This window comes from Myxine glutinosa, chromosome 2, assembly GCF_964187855.1.
Source record: "Myxine glutinosa chromosome 2, kmMyxGlut1.1, whole genome shotgun sequence".
Classification (NCBI taxonomy): domain Eukaryota; kingdom Metazoa; phylum Chordata; class Myxini; order Myxiniformes; family Myxinidae; genus Myxine; species Myxine glutinosa.
Window position 1 is genome coordinate 43419747 of NC_136262.1, and position 16698 is coordinate 43436444.

General features: G+C 44.9%; 1 protein-coding gene across 1 annotated transcript in view; it reads left to right on the plus strand.

Annotated features, from left to right (window-relative positions):
- The window catches only part of LOC137422386 (CUB and sushi domain-containing protein 3), a 1172941-nt gene that overhangs the window by 203671 nt on the left and 952572 nt on the right, over nt 1-16698 (plus strand). The window contains 1 exon segment of the mRNA XM_078772588.1: nt 980-1092. Coding sequence (XP_078628714.1) covers nt 980-1092 — 113 coding nt within the window.

The following is a 16698-nucleotide window of genomic DNA, read 5'->3' on the forward strand; positions in this document are numbered from 1 at the left end:
CTGTGAGTTGGTGATTTCTCAGTTTTAAAAGTTTTGAAAGGGTGATGAAAAGCCCATGATTGGACAGATTCAGGAAGGTGATTTCATACTCAAGAGAAGAGGGGACAAAAGATTGGAGGTGAGCAGTTTGCTTGTATTTGGGGAATGTTTGGGTTCTGGCGGAGCAAGTGTGGCCCATTTAGTATTGTAAGGGAAAGTAGATGATAGGACAGTTTGGACGAGACCAGAAATTAGGCAATCGAGAATTTATAGGTCACCAAGTTCTCTGTGCTGGTGGGGAAGCAGGCTTTGCACCACATATTCCTGTTGAGTAACTCCAAACTCTGATTGAGGGTTGTGTGCGTTCCACTCTCCACTGATGATGACAGCGAGCCATAAAGAAACACGTCCATGGATTGATTACCTTCCCAGTGGGAGAGGTGGAGGATGAGTGATCAATTAATGAATCCATAGCCTTACTATGTACTCATTGGTTACTGTCTGCCAGGTATTGTCAATAGACACTTCATTTATGGAAAGCTCATGGCAAAAACATAATGCCATACAATGCAGTGACAGCTTCAAAAAAACATGCTCACTCAAACCTAACTCGGTCGAAGTGTAGGAATGTGATTTGCCCTTTTTTAACACATACAAATTTACAACTGAATGCTTGTACTGTGACATAATTGTGTGCCCCAACCCAAAAATTGGTGCAACACCTTTGTACTTGGTTCAAGTACACCATACTTGGTTCATGAAGACCGTAAACCAACCTGCGAAGTTTCTGAAGAGATCCACATGAGACTTCTGAGAGGAGAGAATGTTCAATCTAATTAGGAATTTACTCAACCTGAAATTGCTCTCAATGATGTGCAATCAATTTATCATATTATTTCTTGGAGTACGTTGGCTGAAGCTGTCGAGTTAAAATGGAAGAAGAGTGATAGAATGGCACCTGTTAACTCAATTTGATGGGATGTTCATGTATCTCTGACAGGCTGACAGGATTCCAGGTACCTGCACCGTTGACCACTTCAGCAAGCCTCATCACCTTGCGCCTGACCAGTGACTTTGCGATCAGTGGCCAAGGATTTCGTCTACATTATGAAGGTGAGTACAGTATACGGTAATGGTGGTATGTCGTTTGCTTTGGTATGTCTTGCTTTAGGCAAATGCAATTTATATATATGTGCTGCATTTATCGGGTTGGAAGTGCTCTTCTGGTTTATTCTTACATCCGACTGCAACCACACCTCCTGGTCTATGGGCAGTGAAGCAGAGGCGATGTGCTAGTGTGGCAGATGGCCATTGCTGCTGACAGATCATGAAGCTTTGGCTGTATGAGATGTGACTTGTACCTCACTGTTCCATCAAGCTAGGAAGCATATTTCTATATATATATATATATATATATATACATATATGTCGTGTCACCTCACAGCACATTGGTGATCAGTTAACCGTGTGGTTAAACATTTGGATGTTTGGCCAACATACTTGGTTTCACATTCTTCACATGGTATATGATAGATGACATTCTTTCTGGCAAATTTGTTCACGTGGTCCTTGGGCTTTGACAGCTGTGCTTGTGGGGATGCTTGTGGTATGTGGTGGATGTTAACGATGTACTGATGTAGTATGTGGTTTCAGAAGCATGTTGTATGTATGGAACTGCCACTGTGTGTGCTGCTGTGGTTGGACTGTTGCTGCTGTGGTTGGGTTTGCTGCGACTGTATTTGATAAACGTACTTGGGTAGTGATTTTCTCATAGTATCTCCGCTTGGCATTGTTCATGGTCACTGCAGGGTCATTCAAGCTGCAAACACACTTCTTTTATGACGGGGGTGAGGGCCACCATGGTAATCCAATACTGTGTGTGTGGGTTGGTTTATGGTGTACAATTGCGAGTGTAACTTGCTGTTTCTGTCCCTGGACAGTTGTACACCCAGGGATGGGAGAGACCTGGAATGTTCTACATCGCACATTAACTGTATTGCTGGCCATGTTGAGTTGATCTTTGTCTTGAAACTATCAACATTTGTCTTCTTTAAGATAATAGATGTATCATCAACACACTGCAGCCACAATATCATAGATCTTAACTGGAATGGTGACCATGAACTCGTTTTCCACATCAATGCTTGTAGCAAGGGTCCTGACGAACAGTGTACTTGCCACACAACCAACCTGTTTACATACACATTACCAGTTAAAAATAAGTTTATGTTGTAACCAGCAAAAGAAATATCAACATTAAATATGTGCAATCTGGCTCGGTTTTAATATGGGAAGAAAAACTGAATAACCCACCGCCCATTGCTTGTTATACTGCTTGAGCATGAATCACCCGACATCTACATCGGCATTATAACCTTTTTTTGTAAGATTATCCTCATCACCTCCCCCCGCCCCCCCCCCCCCTCGCCGCACTCCACATCTACCCCTACCCTGCCACCACCCCCTGGTTATAATAAATCTATCCACAAATACGTTTCTGCCTCACTAGTCATCATCCGTGGGAATATACATTCCCAAAGAGTTTCACTTGCATTACGTTCCAAATATAATTATATTCAAACAAACACACACACGCGTGCACACATGCACACATGCACAATACTCATATACACATGTATACGTACACACACAAATACATATACAACACACACACACACACACACACACACACACACACACACACACACACACACACACACACACACAAATACATATACAATACACACACCCAAATACATATACAATACACAAATAAAATACACACACACACACACACGCACACACATACACACATATGTGCACACATGCACAATACTCATATACACATGTATACGTACACACACACACACACACGCACACACACACAAATACACACACAAATACACACACACACACACACACACACAAATACATATACAATACACACACACACACACACACACATACATATATATACAATACACAAACACAAATACAATACACACACACACACGCACACACACGCACACACACACACACACACACACACACCAGCAAATGACTCTTCCAGAATGTTTTTCTGCGAGTGCCTGTCGATGTATGTGTTCTTAAACTCTTCACTTAATGATTTGAGAAGGTAATAATTGCAAAGGTAAAGACAGATAGTCAGAAATAGACTTCCGGATTGGGACAGCTATCAACAAGATGGTGAGAAAAAAAAAGAAAAAAAAAGAATGGAGAGAAAGAAAAACAAGAGGGACACATAAAACAGAAAGCAAACATCTGCTTACATTATGAAACGACTACACCACTCAGTCGAGAACATACCTCTGCCAGGCTGAACAGTTTACGTTTTGTATCTCACTGATAGGCTGGATCTGGATTTGGACCTGGACCAAAATCGAATCGGCTTGTTGTTGTCACCTAACCAACTTGTCCACCTAGTTAAGTCATAACTCGTCCATAACCTTTTTAAAATATGATGTTATATATCGCTTTTCACCTGATCTCTCAATGGTAAAGAATCACTTATAATTAAATAATTCCCGTATCCGAATCCATTTTCAGATCTTCACCAAAATCGAATCTATTTTGTGCTTGTCACACACACAACCTGTCCTCCAAGTTTCTTCAGAATCCATCCACAACTTTTTGAGATATCTTGTTCACAAGCAAACATACAGACAATCAGACAGACAGGGGTGAAAACATAAACTCCATCCACCTTTAGTGGCGGAGGAAATGAGGTGCACGTGTGTGTCATCATGTGCTGTGTTTGTGCCAGTTTGAACAAAATCGGACCATGCATGTTGAAGAAATGGTTGGGGACACGTTTAAGTAACAAAATGGCCGCCAGTCCGCCATATTGGATCTGATCTCGAAAGAAAATGACGTGCATGTGGAAGCCATCATTCCTTATCTGTGTGCCAAGTTTGAACAATATCAGTAAATGTATGTCCGAGAAATGGTTGAGGATGTGTTCAACATCGGGTGTTTTTTACAACTAAAATGGCCGCCAGTCGGCCATCTTTGATCGCATCGCGAAACAAAATTATGTGCATATGTATAACGTGTTTTGTTTATGAACAAAATCGGTCCATACATCTGAGATATGTTCTGAGATACATACGTTGCGGACAGATGGATGAACAGATGGATGGATGGATGGATGGATGGACGGACGGATGGATGAGACCCAATCCATAAGCCCCCGTTTTGGACTTAGCCCAATGGGGGCTAATAATGCACAAGACCAACCAATATACTTGAAAATTTTTCAATTTTCGCAAGTACCAAACAAACGGATGGGTGAAAACAAATTCCGATTTTGAAAATAATCACAACTATCAAAAATAATGTTTCATATGCCATTACGTTTGTGAAATCCATAACACTGGCATATAATACACACAATGATTGTTGCTGAAACACAATAAGCTTTGACATCTGTTTCCAAACACCTGTCCCAAAAAGAGCTTCTGTAGCTCACTTCCCAAGATGGAACAGCTTGATCTTGGTGTAGCAGGATGAAGCCATCTTCACCAGCATGTGCACCTCCACTGTTGTGCCAAACATGAGGTTGTGGAGTTCTGGAAAAAGTGTCTTGTCTGAATAGTGTCTTTGTACAGCTGTAAAGATGGCTGCTGAGATTCCAGAACCTTGCGAGAGCATTCCTCCTGACGTCTCTAGGAGTCATGAAAACATTTCTCAGTCTCAGCGCATACACTACATGACCAAAAGTATGTGGACACCTGAACATCACACATCTCATTCCAAAATTATGGGCAGTAATATGGAGTTCGTCCCCCCCCCCCCCTTGCTGCTATAATAGCCTCCACTCTTCTGGGAAGGCTTTCTACGAGATGTTGGAACATTGCTGCAGGGATTTGCTTCCATTCAGCCACAAGAGCATTGGTGAGGTCGGGCACTGATGTTGGGCGATGAGGCCTGGCTCGCAGTCGGCGTTCCAATACATCCCAAAGATGTTCGATGGTGTGTACATCCCAAAGGTGTGTGTGGTTCTGTGCAGGTCAGTCAAGTTCTTCCACACCGATCTCGACAAACTATTTCTGTATGGATCTCGCTTTGTGCACGGGGGCATTGTCATGCTGAAACAGAAAAGGGCTTTCCCCAAATTGTTTCCACAAAATTGGAAGCACACAATCGTCTAGAATGTCATTGTATGCTGTAGCGTTAAGATTTCCCTTCACTGGAACTAAGGGGCCGAGCCCTAACCACGAAAAAGAGCCCCAGACCATTATTCCTCCTGCACAAAACTTTACAGTTGGCAATCTGCATTCAGGCAGGTAGCGTTCTCCTGGCATTCGCCAAACCCAGATTAGTCCGTCGTACCCGTTTTTTTTTGTTTTTTTTTGTACACTGAATCGAGGCTCGTGAAAGAGCTAACATTTACTTCACAAACAAATCGACCAGACAAACAAAATACACAAAAAGAGGGAGCGGAAGACAAGATGGGGAGAAACGGGGAAGCACACAAACACAACATCCGAGAGCAGGGAGATGTGTGGAAGGGAGAGGGCCTGGGGGGAGGAGGCATGGGAAGGGGGGGGGGGGGAGGGAGAAGTATAAAGCACAAGGACACCAAGGACTTCCAGGACAGAAGTTGGTATTTCAAAAAGTGGCATTGGGGTGAAATTAGCGGGGGTAGAAAAGATCAAGGTTTTGGATGGGGGAAGATAAGAGATGGTGGTGAACAGCTGTTTTAAAGACTTGGAGGGTGGAGTGGGATTGAAGAGAGTGAGGGAGTTTGTTCCAGAGGCGGGAGAAAAGAGGAATGAAGGAGTGAAGGAAGGTGAGCAGAGAGTCTTGATTTTGGCAGTTTAACCAAAAGAGGGTTGCAGGCAGATCTTGTGCGACCTGTAGGAATATTTGCGGGACAGAGCCCAGAGAGAGCTGGGGGGGCAAGGCCAGAGAGGAGTCGGTAGAAGACGGAAAGACCACCAAACCTGCCTGCGGTGAGTGAGTGAGAGGCCCTTGGAGTTAGCTTCATCACGGGAGATTCCAATGATTCTGAATGCTTTGGTTTCAACAGCGCGAAGGCGAGCTCGGTGTGAGGCAGGAGCACCAGCCCAGAGGGGAGAGCAGTATTCCATTGAGCTGCGGATGAAAGCCTTGTATGTGGTGAGGAGCTCAGGTGTGCCAAGGAAGGACTTTGCACGACGGAGGATGCCCAGTCGGCGACTGGCTTTGGAGGCCAGATTTGAAATGTGGTTTTTCCAGGAAAGATCATGGCAGATAGTGAGACCCAAAAGCTTGAGTGACAGAACTTCTTGGAGAGGATTATTCAGAAAGTGGATGGGAGGGTTGTCCAGTCGGTCTTTTCGGAGAGACATCGTAAGAGTGTGAGATTTGTCAGGATTGAAAGACATGTTCCACTTGTTTGCCCAGGCTGTGATTTTGTCAAGGTCTGCAGAGAGTGAGGAGGCTGCAGACTGCCGATCTGAGGGATGAAGAATGGAGCGACAGAGAGTAGAGTCGTCAGCAAAGAGATAGAGAGGATTTTCAAGAGAGTCAGAGAGATCATTGATAAAACCCACCATTGATGAAGACCAGAAAAAGCACAGGGCCCAGAACACTGTCTTGGGGAACTCCAGCCTGAACAGGAAGAGTAGATGAGAGAAACCCATTCAGGGCCACACGTTGACTACGACTAGAGAGGACGTCCGCCAGCCATGCGTGGAGATTTCCATGGATACCAAAAGAGGAGAGTTTGGTGAGCAGAGCGGGGTGCCAGACCGTATCGAAGGCACGTGATATGTCAAGGGAGACTGCTCTAATTTCCTGTTTGGCATTGAGGACCTCCATCCATTGTTGAGAAAGCAGAAGCAGCATGTCCAGAGTGGAGTGTCCAGGTCTGAAACCAAATTGATGATCAGAGATCAAGCCATTGGAGAAGAGGAAAGATTTCATATCTGAAGCAATGATGGATTCCATGACTTTGCTGATAATTGGGAGAAGGCTGATTGGTCTGTAGTTTCTGGGATCTGTTTTTGCACCTTTTTTGTGCAAAGCGGTGATGTTGGCAGATTTCCAAGCAGATGGAAGATGACCTTGAGCAAAAGAGAGGGTGAAGAGAACAGAGAGAGGGAGTGAAAGAGCGGAAGAACATGATTTTAGGACCCGTGGGCTGATGCCGTCAGGTCCAGTTGCAGAATCGGAGTCGAGGGTTGACAGAAACTTTTCCACCTTGTCAGGAGGAAAGGACACAGAGTCCAGGAGCAGCTGGGTACGACTGGGCACGGTGGGTACAGAGAGGGATGGGTTTGGGACACAAGATTTAGAGGCAAACACAGACTTGAGGCATTCAGCTTTTTCACGTGCGAAGTCAGCCGTGTGGCCATTTAAGGTGAGGGAGGGGATGGAGGGGGAACAAACACCAGAAACAGATTTTACCAGACGCCACCAGGATTTGGAAGAGGGAGACAGATAAGAGAGTTCGGTCCTGAGGATGGAGAGATATTGTTTCCTGGCTCTCCTGAGGGTGGACACACACTTGTTTCGGGCTTTGTGAAAGGAAAAGAGATTTCCTTCCGTTGGATTTGCTTTCCAGGAGACGAAAGCAAGTTGTTTCTGGGCAATAGCCTCACCACAAGATTCTGTGTACCATGGACGGGAGGAAGGGTATGATAACTGAAGGCGAGAAGGGATAAATCTGTGCATGAGAGAGAGCAATTTACTTTGGAAGGATTCCCAGGATGAGTTGATGTCAGGCAGTAGAGATGGGAGACCAGTCCAGATGATTGATGGCTGCTTGAAGACCATGCCAGTTGGCCTGAGTGAAATGCCAGACTCGTCGACGCTGAGGAGGCTCTCTGAAAATGGTCAGAGAGATGTCCACTTTAACAAGCACATGATCAGAAGAGCCGATTGGAGCAGAAGAAGAGCAGCAGACATTTTCAGGGAAGTTAGTCATAACCAAGTCCAGAAGAGAAGATTCTCCGTTGACTGAGATCCGGGTTGGGAAATTGACAGATTGTGTCGGTCCCAGTGAGTCACAGAAGTCCTTTGCTGAAGAGACATGGCTGGCGAGAGAGGTACCCACCCCCAGCCAACTGGCATGGTGACGGTTGAAATCACCACATATGAGGGAAGAGAGAGTTGGGATGGGTAGATAGAAGTTGGTCCATATTATCAGACAGCAAGATGTAGATGGAGTCATCACTGTTTGGTGGACGGTACAACACGCATATGAACAAAAGGTGGGAGCGAAGGGGAAGCCATAGCCAAAGGTATTCCTGGGGTTGAGGTGGAGAGAGGGCAGTGCAGGGCGAGTGAGGAAGAGAGTTTTTTATAAAGATGGCAACCCCACCTCCAGGACAAGGCTCAGGTCTATCATACCGGAGGAGGGAGTAACCTGGGAGAGATACCAAGGAATCAGAGACATCATGAAGGAGGAAGGTTTCTATTCAGCAGATCACGTCTGGTTTGTCAGAAGCAACCTGTATGGAGAGATCAGTTAAGTTTGAGCGAAGGCCCCGGATGTTTGAGGTCCATACTGTTAAGGAAGAGGAAGGGGGAGCATCGGATACAGAACAGGGGGGGGGGAGTGGTAGGGCAGGATGTGGAAGAGGAGGAAGAGGTAGGGAGAGCTGTTGCAGGTGTGTCAGAGATTACAGAATAGCTTGGAGAAAGGGAAGAATGGGGCAGACAAAAGGTTTGATGGTGTTTGGGTGAGGCGCAGTGAGGTGTTATTTGAGGAGGGGGAAGAGTGAGGCAGAAGGTTGAGGAAGACGAAGGTGAAAGTTGGAAGGGGGAAGAAGCGGGGAGGACGCTTTGAGGAGGAGGGGTGAGAGGGGAGTCTAGGAGGGGAGGGGTGAGGGAGAGTCTCGAAGGGGAGGGGTGTGGGGGGAGTTTAGGAGGGAAGGGGCAGGGGGGGAGATTTGAAAGGGATGGGTGTTTGGGAAGATTTGGGGGGGGAGGGGCAAGGGGGAAGATTTGACAGAGATGGGTGATGGGGAAGATTTGGACGGGAGGGGTGTGATTGGATTTTGAAAAGTGTACGATTTATGGGAAACGAACATTTATTGCAAAATGAGTTTCTTGAGACATTCGAGTCAAAAATACGTTTGAGGACGCTGAAGGATGGGTGGAGTTCTGGAGAGTTTAGGGAATGAATGAAAGATGCACTGTAAGAGATGGAATTTTTTTTTTGAATGAATAGAATTGGTGAGCAAGTCGAAAGCATCCTTTTATAGAAGAAGTAGAAAAAAGTGTTATAGAATATGACATAATAATAAAGTTCTTCAGGGGACAGATGAAACATGTATTAACAACTTCATCACGTGATCTCGAACAACGTGGTCGAAGAACGAAAGAACAAAGAACAAATAACGAATAACGAAAGAGCAAAAGAACGAAGAACGAAAGAGCAAATAAGAACACACAAGCGGATAAGAACAGGGAAGGGAAAAAAAATTTTTTTTTTTTTTTTGAGATTTTAAAACAAGGGAGTATGGGTGAAAAGACAGTGAAAAACAGAGCCCGAAAGTAGTTGCAGCGTGATCGAAGAACCGCTGAGACAAAAAACAAAAGCCTCAAGCCAAGGTCTGAGGACACGGTAGCCTACTAGTACTACACTAGGCCTCAGAATACACGATACGAAAAAACCGACGATTCTGTACACAGGTATGAAAAACCAACACCGAGAAACCTATTAAAGTCACCCCAATAGGTACATGCACCGAAAGAAAGATAAAGATACGACAAAAACACAAATGTGAAAGATCACTTAGCTTCGAAAGCGTGAGCGCATGGAACAGCTTCGAAAAGACGTGACCTCGCCGTGATCTCGCCAATTTAAAATCATGATTCACCACTCCAGAGAACGCGTTTCCACTGCCCCATAGTCCAATGGTGGCGAGCTTTACACCACTCCAGCTGACACCTGGGATTGCGCATGGTGATCTTAGGCTTGCGTGCGGATGCTCGGCCATGGAAACCTATTTCATGAAGCTTCTGACGAACAGTTGTTTTTCTGACGTTGCTTCCAGAGGGAGTTTGGAACTCGGTAGTGAGTGTTGCAACCGAGAACAAACGATTTGTACGCGCTACAGCACTCGGCGGTCCCGTTCTGTGAGCTTGTGTGGCCTTCCACCTCACTGCTGAGCTGTTGTTGCTCCTAGACGTTTCCGCTTCACAATAACAGCACTTCCAGTTGACCAGGGCAGCTCTAGCAGGGCAGAAACAAACTGACTTGACAAACTGACTTGTTGGAAAGGTGGCATCCTATGATGGTGCCACGTTGAAAGGTGCCAGCTCTTCAGTATGACGGTGCCAGCTCTTCAGTTTTTCCCATTCTACTGCCAATGTTTGTCTATGGAGAATGCATCGCTGTGTGCTTGATTATATACACCTATCAGCAAGGGGTGTGGCTGAAATATCCGAATCCACTAATTAGAATGGGTGTCCGCATACTTTTGGTCATGTCGTGTATGTCTGTTGCTTCATCATCCTGAAAATGCAACCTGCAATATAGTTGATGGCAACTTCTTTAAACTTAGACACTATTTCAATGTTTGGTATGTCAGCATAGTCAGTCGGTGTCCTCTGTAGTGAGTCCTATTTGTGTGTGATGTTGATTGTTGATTGCGTTTGGTGTGTCTGAACAATGGCAGTGTCATCCCTCAGCAGGCAATTTCCGGTGCCATTCTTCACATTGCATCTCATCAGGAGACCCTTGTACGCAGCTTGAAACTGCCGAGTAGTCGTGTTGTTATTAAAGCCCCACATGCTCTCGCGGCGGTTAAAAGACGAGTTCCAAATGATTCTGACTCAACCTGTGTGTGAGAAGATAGTTAATAGGAACTTTTGCGGTAGCTACGACTTCCAAAAAAATGTTGGTCACTCTTTTGATGCTGGCAACAAATCCCAAAATTCCTGTTTTTTGGGGACCTGCATGCATGAAATTGCCAGCCCCATGATGGCCCAAGGATGAATTGTTGTTTTGCTTGCAAAAATGTAAGTGTTCGCTCCTTATTGGATGTCCTCAAGGGAGCTTTCAATCCCCATCCAAGAGTTACTAAATACTCACAAGCAACATATTATTTTTCCTTTTTTTGCTCCAAGCTCCAGCTGTTTTAGGGAAAGGACAGGAAAGAATAAGTAACTGTTATCATTCTATATGTTTAGAGAAGATGCAGATTATTAGTAGCACATATGATGAATGCTATACGAATGTTAATTTCAAATAGGGAATGGAAAAAAATCATGTAGGAAGGAGGAAGTTCCATCGGAAATGTGCAGTGTGATGCAAGTACGTGTGGTTATTGACACAACCGGGAACTCCTTTGTTATGGGTGAAGGAATATGGTGAATGGCGTGCTTCCGGTGGCTTCAAGACCATTCGACCAATTTGTGTTGGTCAACTTACCCAGTTAGTATGGAAATCAGTAAAAGAGTATCCGCTATAAGTGTAAGAGTATCCATCAAGGCGAGGCAGCCATTACTGGCAATATGCGCCGGATCCCTGCATGGCTCCATCCATCACCTGCTCCCATTGCTTCATGTAATTCTGATCGGGAGACTAAAATTGGGTAGGACACCTTGCCCAAGGGTGGTTCATGTTTTAATGAATGCACGGGCCACCTCCTTTAAGAATTGCTGCCTTTCCCCCATTATACCCTTCACATTTGGTTTCAAACCATGAACCGCAGGACAGTGGCGGATTTGGATTCAAACTTTCCTCCTCCAAGATGAGCTGTCTACCAAGGCTAATGAGCCCCACATGCCCGAAGCAACTGGTTTAGGTCGCCTTGATTTGCCTGTCATCTCGACACATGTCAGTGAGAACAATTCTGCCACGACAAGGCCAGTGTGTCGATAGCCTGTCAGAGGCTGTTTGAGACACTGAGCCATTGGAGTATTTTAGAGACCTTATCCTCGATGTCCCTCCTCCCTCCCGTGGCATAACAGTACGCAGAGAGAGGGTGCATTTATATATATATATATATATATATGTGTGTATGTGTGTACGTCTGTGTGTATGTGTATGTATATGTATAAATGTATGTGTATGTGTATATATATGTATATGTGTATGTATATGTATATACAGTCACGTGAAAAAGTAAGTACACCCCATGTCAAGTTTTATATATATATATACTGTGCGTATCAAAAAAAAGGTAATCCGAATTCAAGGGGTTAATATGCAAAGGTTATTTATTTTCACAATTTACATGTGGTTTACTTATTAAGAGGATATCCTCAGCCTCCATTAATACCTTCCATGCATCATTGCTGTCACACATGACCGAGTACATGTTCATTGAAAATGACAAGTTCAAATCGCATTTTTACAAGTTTCCCTGAATGTCTCAGCTCAGAAAAATTGAAAGTCCCTGATTTTCACAAACAGTATTCAACAAAGCAAGAAAGTATCTGTATGGTAGATCTGTTGTACTTATTTAACATCATATTCAGGATAAAGACTTTCCCAGAATCACTGAAATGCAACTTGCTTTCCATAAGTTTCACGAAGAAAGTGAAATGGAACATTGACTGAATTTGTAGTGTTTCTTACAACAGAATTTCATTGCGACATTGGACACCTTGCGTGCCATTGGAGATCTTGTGTGACATTGCACATCTTCAGTGACATTGGAGACCTTGCGTGACATTGGAGACCTTGCGTGACATTGGAGAACTTGCGTGACATTGGAGACCTTGCGTGACATTGGAGACCTTGCGTGACATTGGAGACCTTGCGTGACATTGGAGACCTTGCGTGACATTGGAGACCTTGCGTGACATTGGAGACCTTGCGTGACATTGGAGACCTTGCTTGACATTGGATACCTCATGTGACATTGGAGACCTCATGTGACATTGGAGACCTCACGTGCCATTGGAGATCTCGCGTGACATTGCACATCTTGCGTGACATTGCAGACCTTGCGTGACATTGGAGACCTTGCGTGACATTTGAGACCTTGCGTTACATTGGAGACCATGCATTACATTGGAGATCTTGCGTGACAATAGAGACCTTGCGTGACAATAGAAACCTTGCGTGACATTGGAGAGCTTGCTTGACATTGGAGACCTTGCGTTACATTGGAGACCTCATGTGACATTGAAGACCTTGCATGCCAATAGAGACCTTGCGTGACAATGGAGACTTTGCTCGACAATGGAGACCTTGCGTGACAATGGAGACGTTGCGTGACAATGGAGACGTTGCGTGACAATGGAGACCTTGCGTGACATTGGAGATCCTGCATGACATTGGAGATCCTGCATGACATTGGAGATCCTGCGTGACATTGGAGATCCTGCGTGACATTGGAGATCCTGCGTGACATTGGAGACCTTGCGTTACATTGGAGACCTTGCGTGACGATGGAGACCTTGCGTTACATTGGATACCTCATGTGATATTGTAGACATTGCGTGACATTGGAGACCTTGCGTTACATTGGATACCTCATGTGATATTGGAGATATTGCGTGACTTTGGAGACCTTGCGTTAAATTGGATACCTCATGTGATATTGGAGACATCGCGTGACATTGGAGACCTTGCGTGACAATGGAGACCTTGCATGACGATGGAGACCTTGCCTTACATTGGATACCTCATGTGACATTGGAGACCTTGCATTACATTGGATACCTCATGTGATATTGGAGACATTGCGTGACATTGGAGACCTTGCGTTACATTGGATACCTCATGTGACATTGGAGACATTGCGTGACATTGGAGACCTTGCGTTACATTGGATACCTCATGTGATATTGGAGACATTGCGTGACATTGGAGACCTTGCGTGACGATGGAGACCTTGCGTGACAATGGAGACCTTGCGTGACAATGGAGACCTTGCGTGACAATGGAGACCTTGCGTGACAATGGAGACCTTGCCTGACAATGGAGACCTTGCCTGACAATGGAGACCTTGCGTGACAATGGAGACCTTGCGTGACAATGGAGACCTTGCGTGACAATGGAGACCTTGCGTGACAATGGAGACCTTGCGTGACAATGGAGACCTTGCGTGACAATGGAGACCTTGCGTGACAATGGAGACCTTGCGTGACAATGGAGACCTTGCGTGACAATGGAGACCTTGCGTGACAATGGAGACCTTGCGTGACAATGGAGACCTTGCGTGACAATGGAGACCTTGCGTGACATTGGAGAACATGCGTGACATTGGAGAACATGCGTGACATTGGAGACCTTGCATGACATTGGAGACCTTACTCGGAGGGACATTTAGCTGGATGTCCCTCGGACAGACATTTAGAGTTTATCACACTTCATTAATTTTTCCATTTTGAGCATCTTTTTTTCTTTATTTAATAGCCTCTCTGCCATTAAAATGCGAACCCTTTTTCATTGTTGTCAAATGTGTCGTTTACTTTTCTGCCAGTGTAATTTATGATTTATATTTCCAAAAAATTTGAGTCCATTTTTTACGCGCACAGTCGGCCATCTTTGCTGGTGTTAACCTACATTACAGAGGTGAGATCTGCAGGTGCCATTTTTTTTCAACTGCTTATGAAATCCTTGCATGATTGTTGCTTTGAGAACCCAGTGGAAACTTTATACTTTGCAGGTTAGATATGTTCTGAACAGTCTTGAGAATTCAAGCCTTGTCGGTGATAAGAAATCTACAGGCCTTGTGCTTCCACTTCATCACTGAAAATGCCAATGATGTTTAGAGCTTTTATATTCTACAGATTCCACGGAAGACAGCTGTAATAAGTGGGTGCCAACCCATAGGCAACAGTTCTCCTCCTTTGAGTTATGGACAAGGCTTTGTCAGCTGTGAATAGCTCAATGATTTTTCAAGGAACGATTTAGTATGACAGAGAATGCCCAGGTTGTGGTCTTTGAAGGCTAGCTTACAGGATGTGGCTGTCTTTGAAGCCCAGCTTACAGCTTGTGGCTGTCTTTGAAGCCCAGCTTACAGGTCGTGGCTGTCTTTGAAGGCCAGCTTACAGGATGTGGCTATCTTTGAAGTCTAGCTTACAGGATGTGGCATTATTTGAAGGCCAGCTTACAGGTTGTAGCCATCTTTGAAGGCCAGCTTGCAGGATGTGGCTGTTTTTGAAGGCTAACTTACAGGATGTGGCTATCTTTGAAGGCCAGCTTACAGAATGTGGCTGTCTTTTAAGGCTTGCTTACAGGACAGGATGTTGCTATCTTTGAAGGCCAGCTTACAGTTTTTGGCTGTCTTTGAAGGCCAGCTTACATGTTGTGGCTGTCTTTGAAAGCCAGGTTACAGGTTGTGGCTTTCTTTGAATACCAACTTACAGGTTGTGGCTGTCTTTGAAAGTCAGCTTACAGAATGTGGCATTATTTGAAGGCCAGCTTACAGGTTGTAGCTATATTTGAAGGTCAGCTTACAGGATGTGGCTGTCTTTGAAGGCCAGCTAAAATGATGTGGCTGTCTTTGAAGGCCAGCTTACAGGTTGTGGCTGTCTTTGCATACCAATTTACAGGGTGTGGCTGTCTTTGAAGGCCAGCTTACATGATGTGGCTATCTTTGAAGGCCAGCTTTCATGTTGTGGCTGTCTTTGAAGGCCAGCTCACAGGATGTGGCTATGTTTGAAGGTCAGCTTACATGATGTGGCTGTCTTTGAGGGCCGGCTTCCAGGTTGTGGCTGTCTTTGAAGGCCAGCTTTCAGGTTGTGGCTGTCTTTGAAGGCCAGCTCGCAGGATGTGGCTATGTTTGAAGGTCAGCTTACATGATGTGGCTGTCTTTGAGGGCCGGCTTCCAGGTTGTGGCTGTCTTTGAAGGCCAGCTTTCAGGTTGTGGCTGTCTTTGAAGGCCAGCTCACAGGATGTGGCTATGTTTGAAGGTCAGCTTTTTCATCCCAAGTGAGGTCGTGGCTGAAAGCGAGTTGTACAAGTTCAAGACACCAAACCTGTTAGTGACTGACCATGGAAATATATGTGTGGATCTGTGTGACTATCCTTCAAGAGTGACAAGGTGAGACAGGGATTTTTCAGCCTTGAAAGACATTCCATTTTTCGACTAACATCTAATAATTTACCGATCAGCAGAAAGTGACACAGCTGTTCCCTCCTTGTCAGTGGCATGTGAGGGTACCGTGCAGCATTAAGTGGAGTAATCTGAAAAGGAAGAAATGGTTTTACGAAACATCACAGTGGTCCTGCATGGATTTTAGGAACAAGACGGCCCCCAAGATGGTACATTGGGGCACTTCAATTTCCACTGGGAGAGGAGAAAAAACATTCCATTTAAATAAATGTGCTGACTGTGCATGAGTGGAGGAAGGTGTATGAAGGTGCCTTGTTTGCTGTGGGCAGTGAGGTTGTCTGGCAGAGCAAAGATGACAGATTGTGTCAAATGCCTGAGACATGTCCAGAGAGATGATGCTGACCTCTTGTTTGACATTTAGGGTTTCTGTCTGTTGATGAGAGAGAGAAGGAGTAGCAAGGATATCCAAAGTTGAGTGATTGGGATGGAATTCAAACAAATGAACATAAATCAAGCTGTTGAAAAAGAATAAATAGTTGATGTCTGGAGCGACGATGATTCCAAAACTTTCCTTATAATTGCAACTAAACTTGCTGGTCTTTAGTTTAAGGAATCAGTTTTGCACCATTCTTGTGAATGGCAGAGTTGCTAGTTGTCTTTTGGCTCGACGGGAAAGAGACGGGGGAGACAACAGCATGGTTGAGAGACAAAATGGAGGGAGACTTGGAGAGAAAAGGAACGTGGG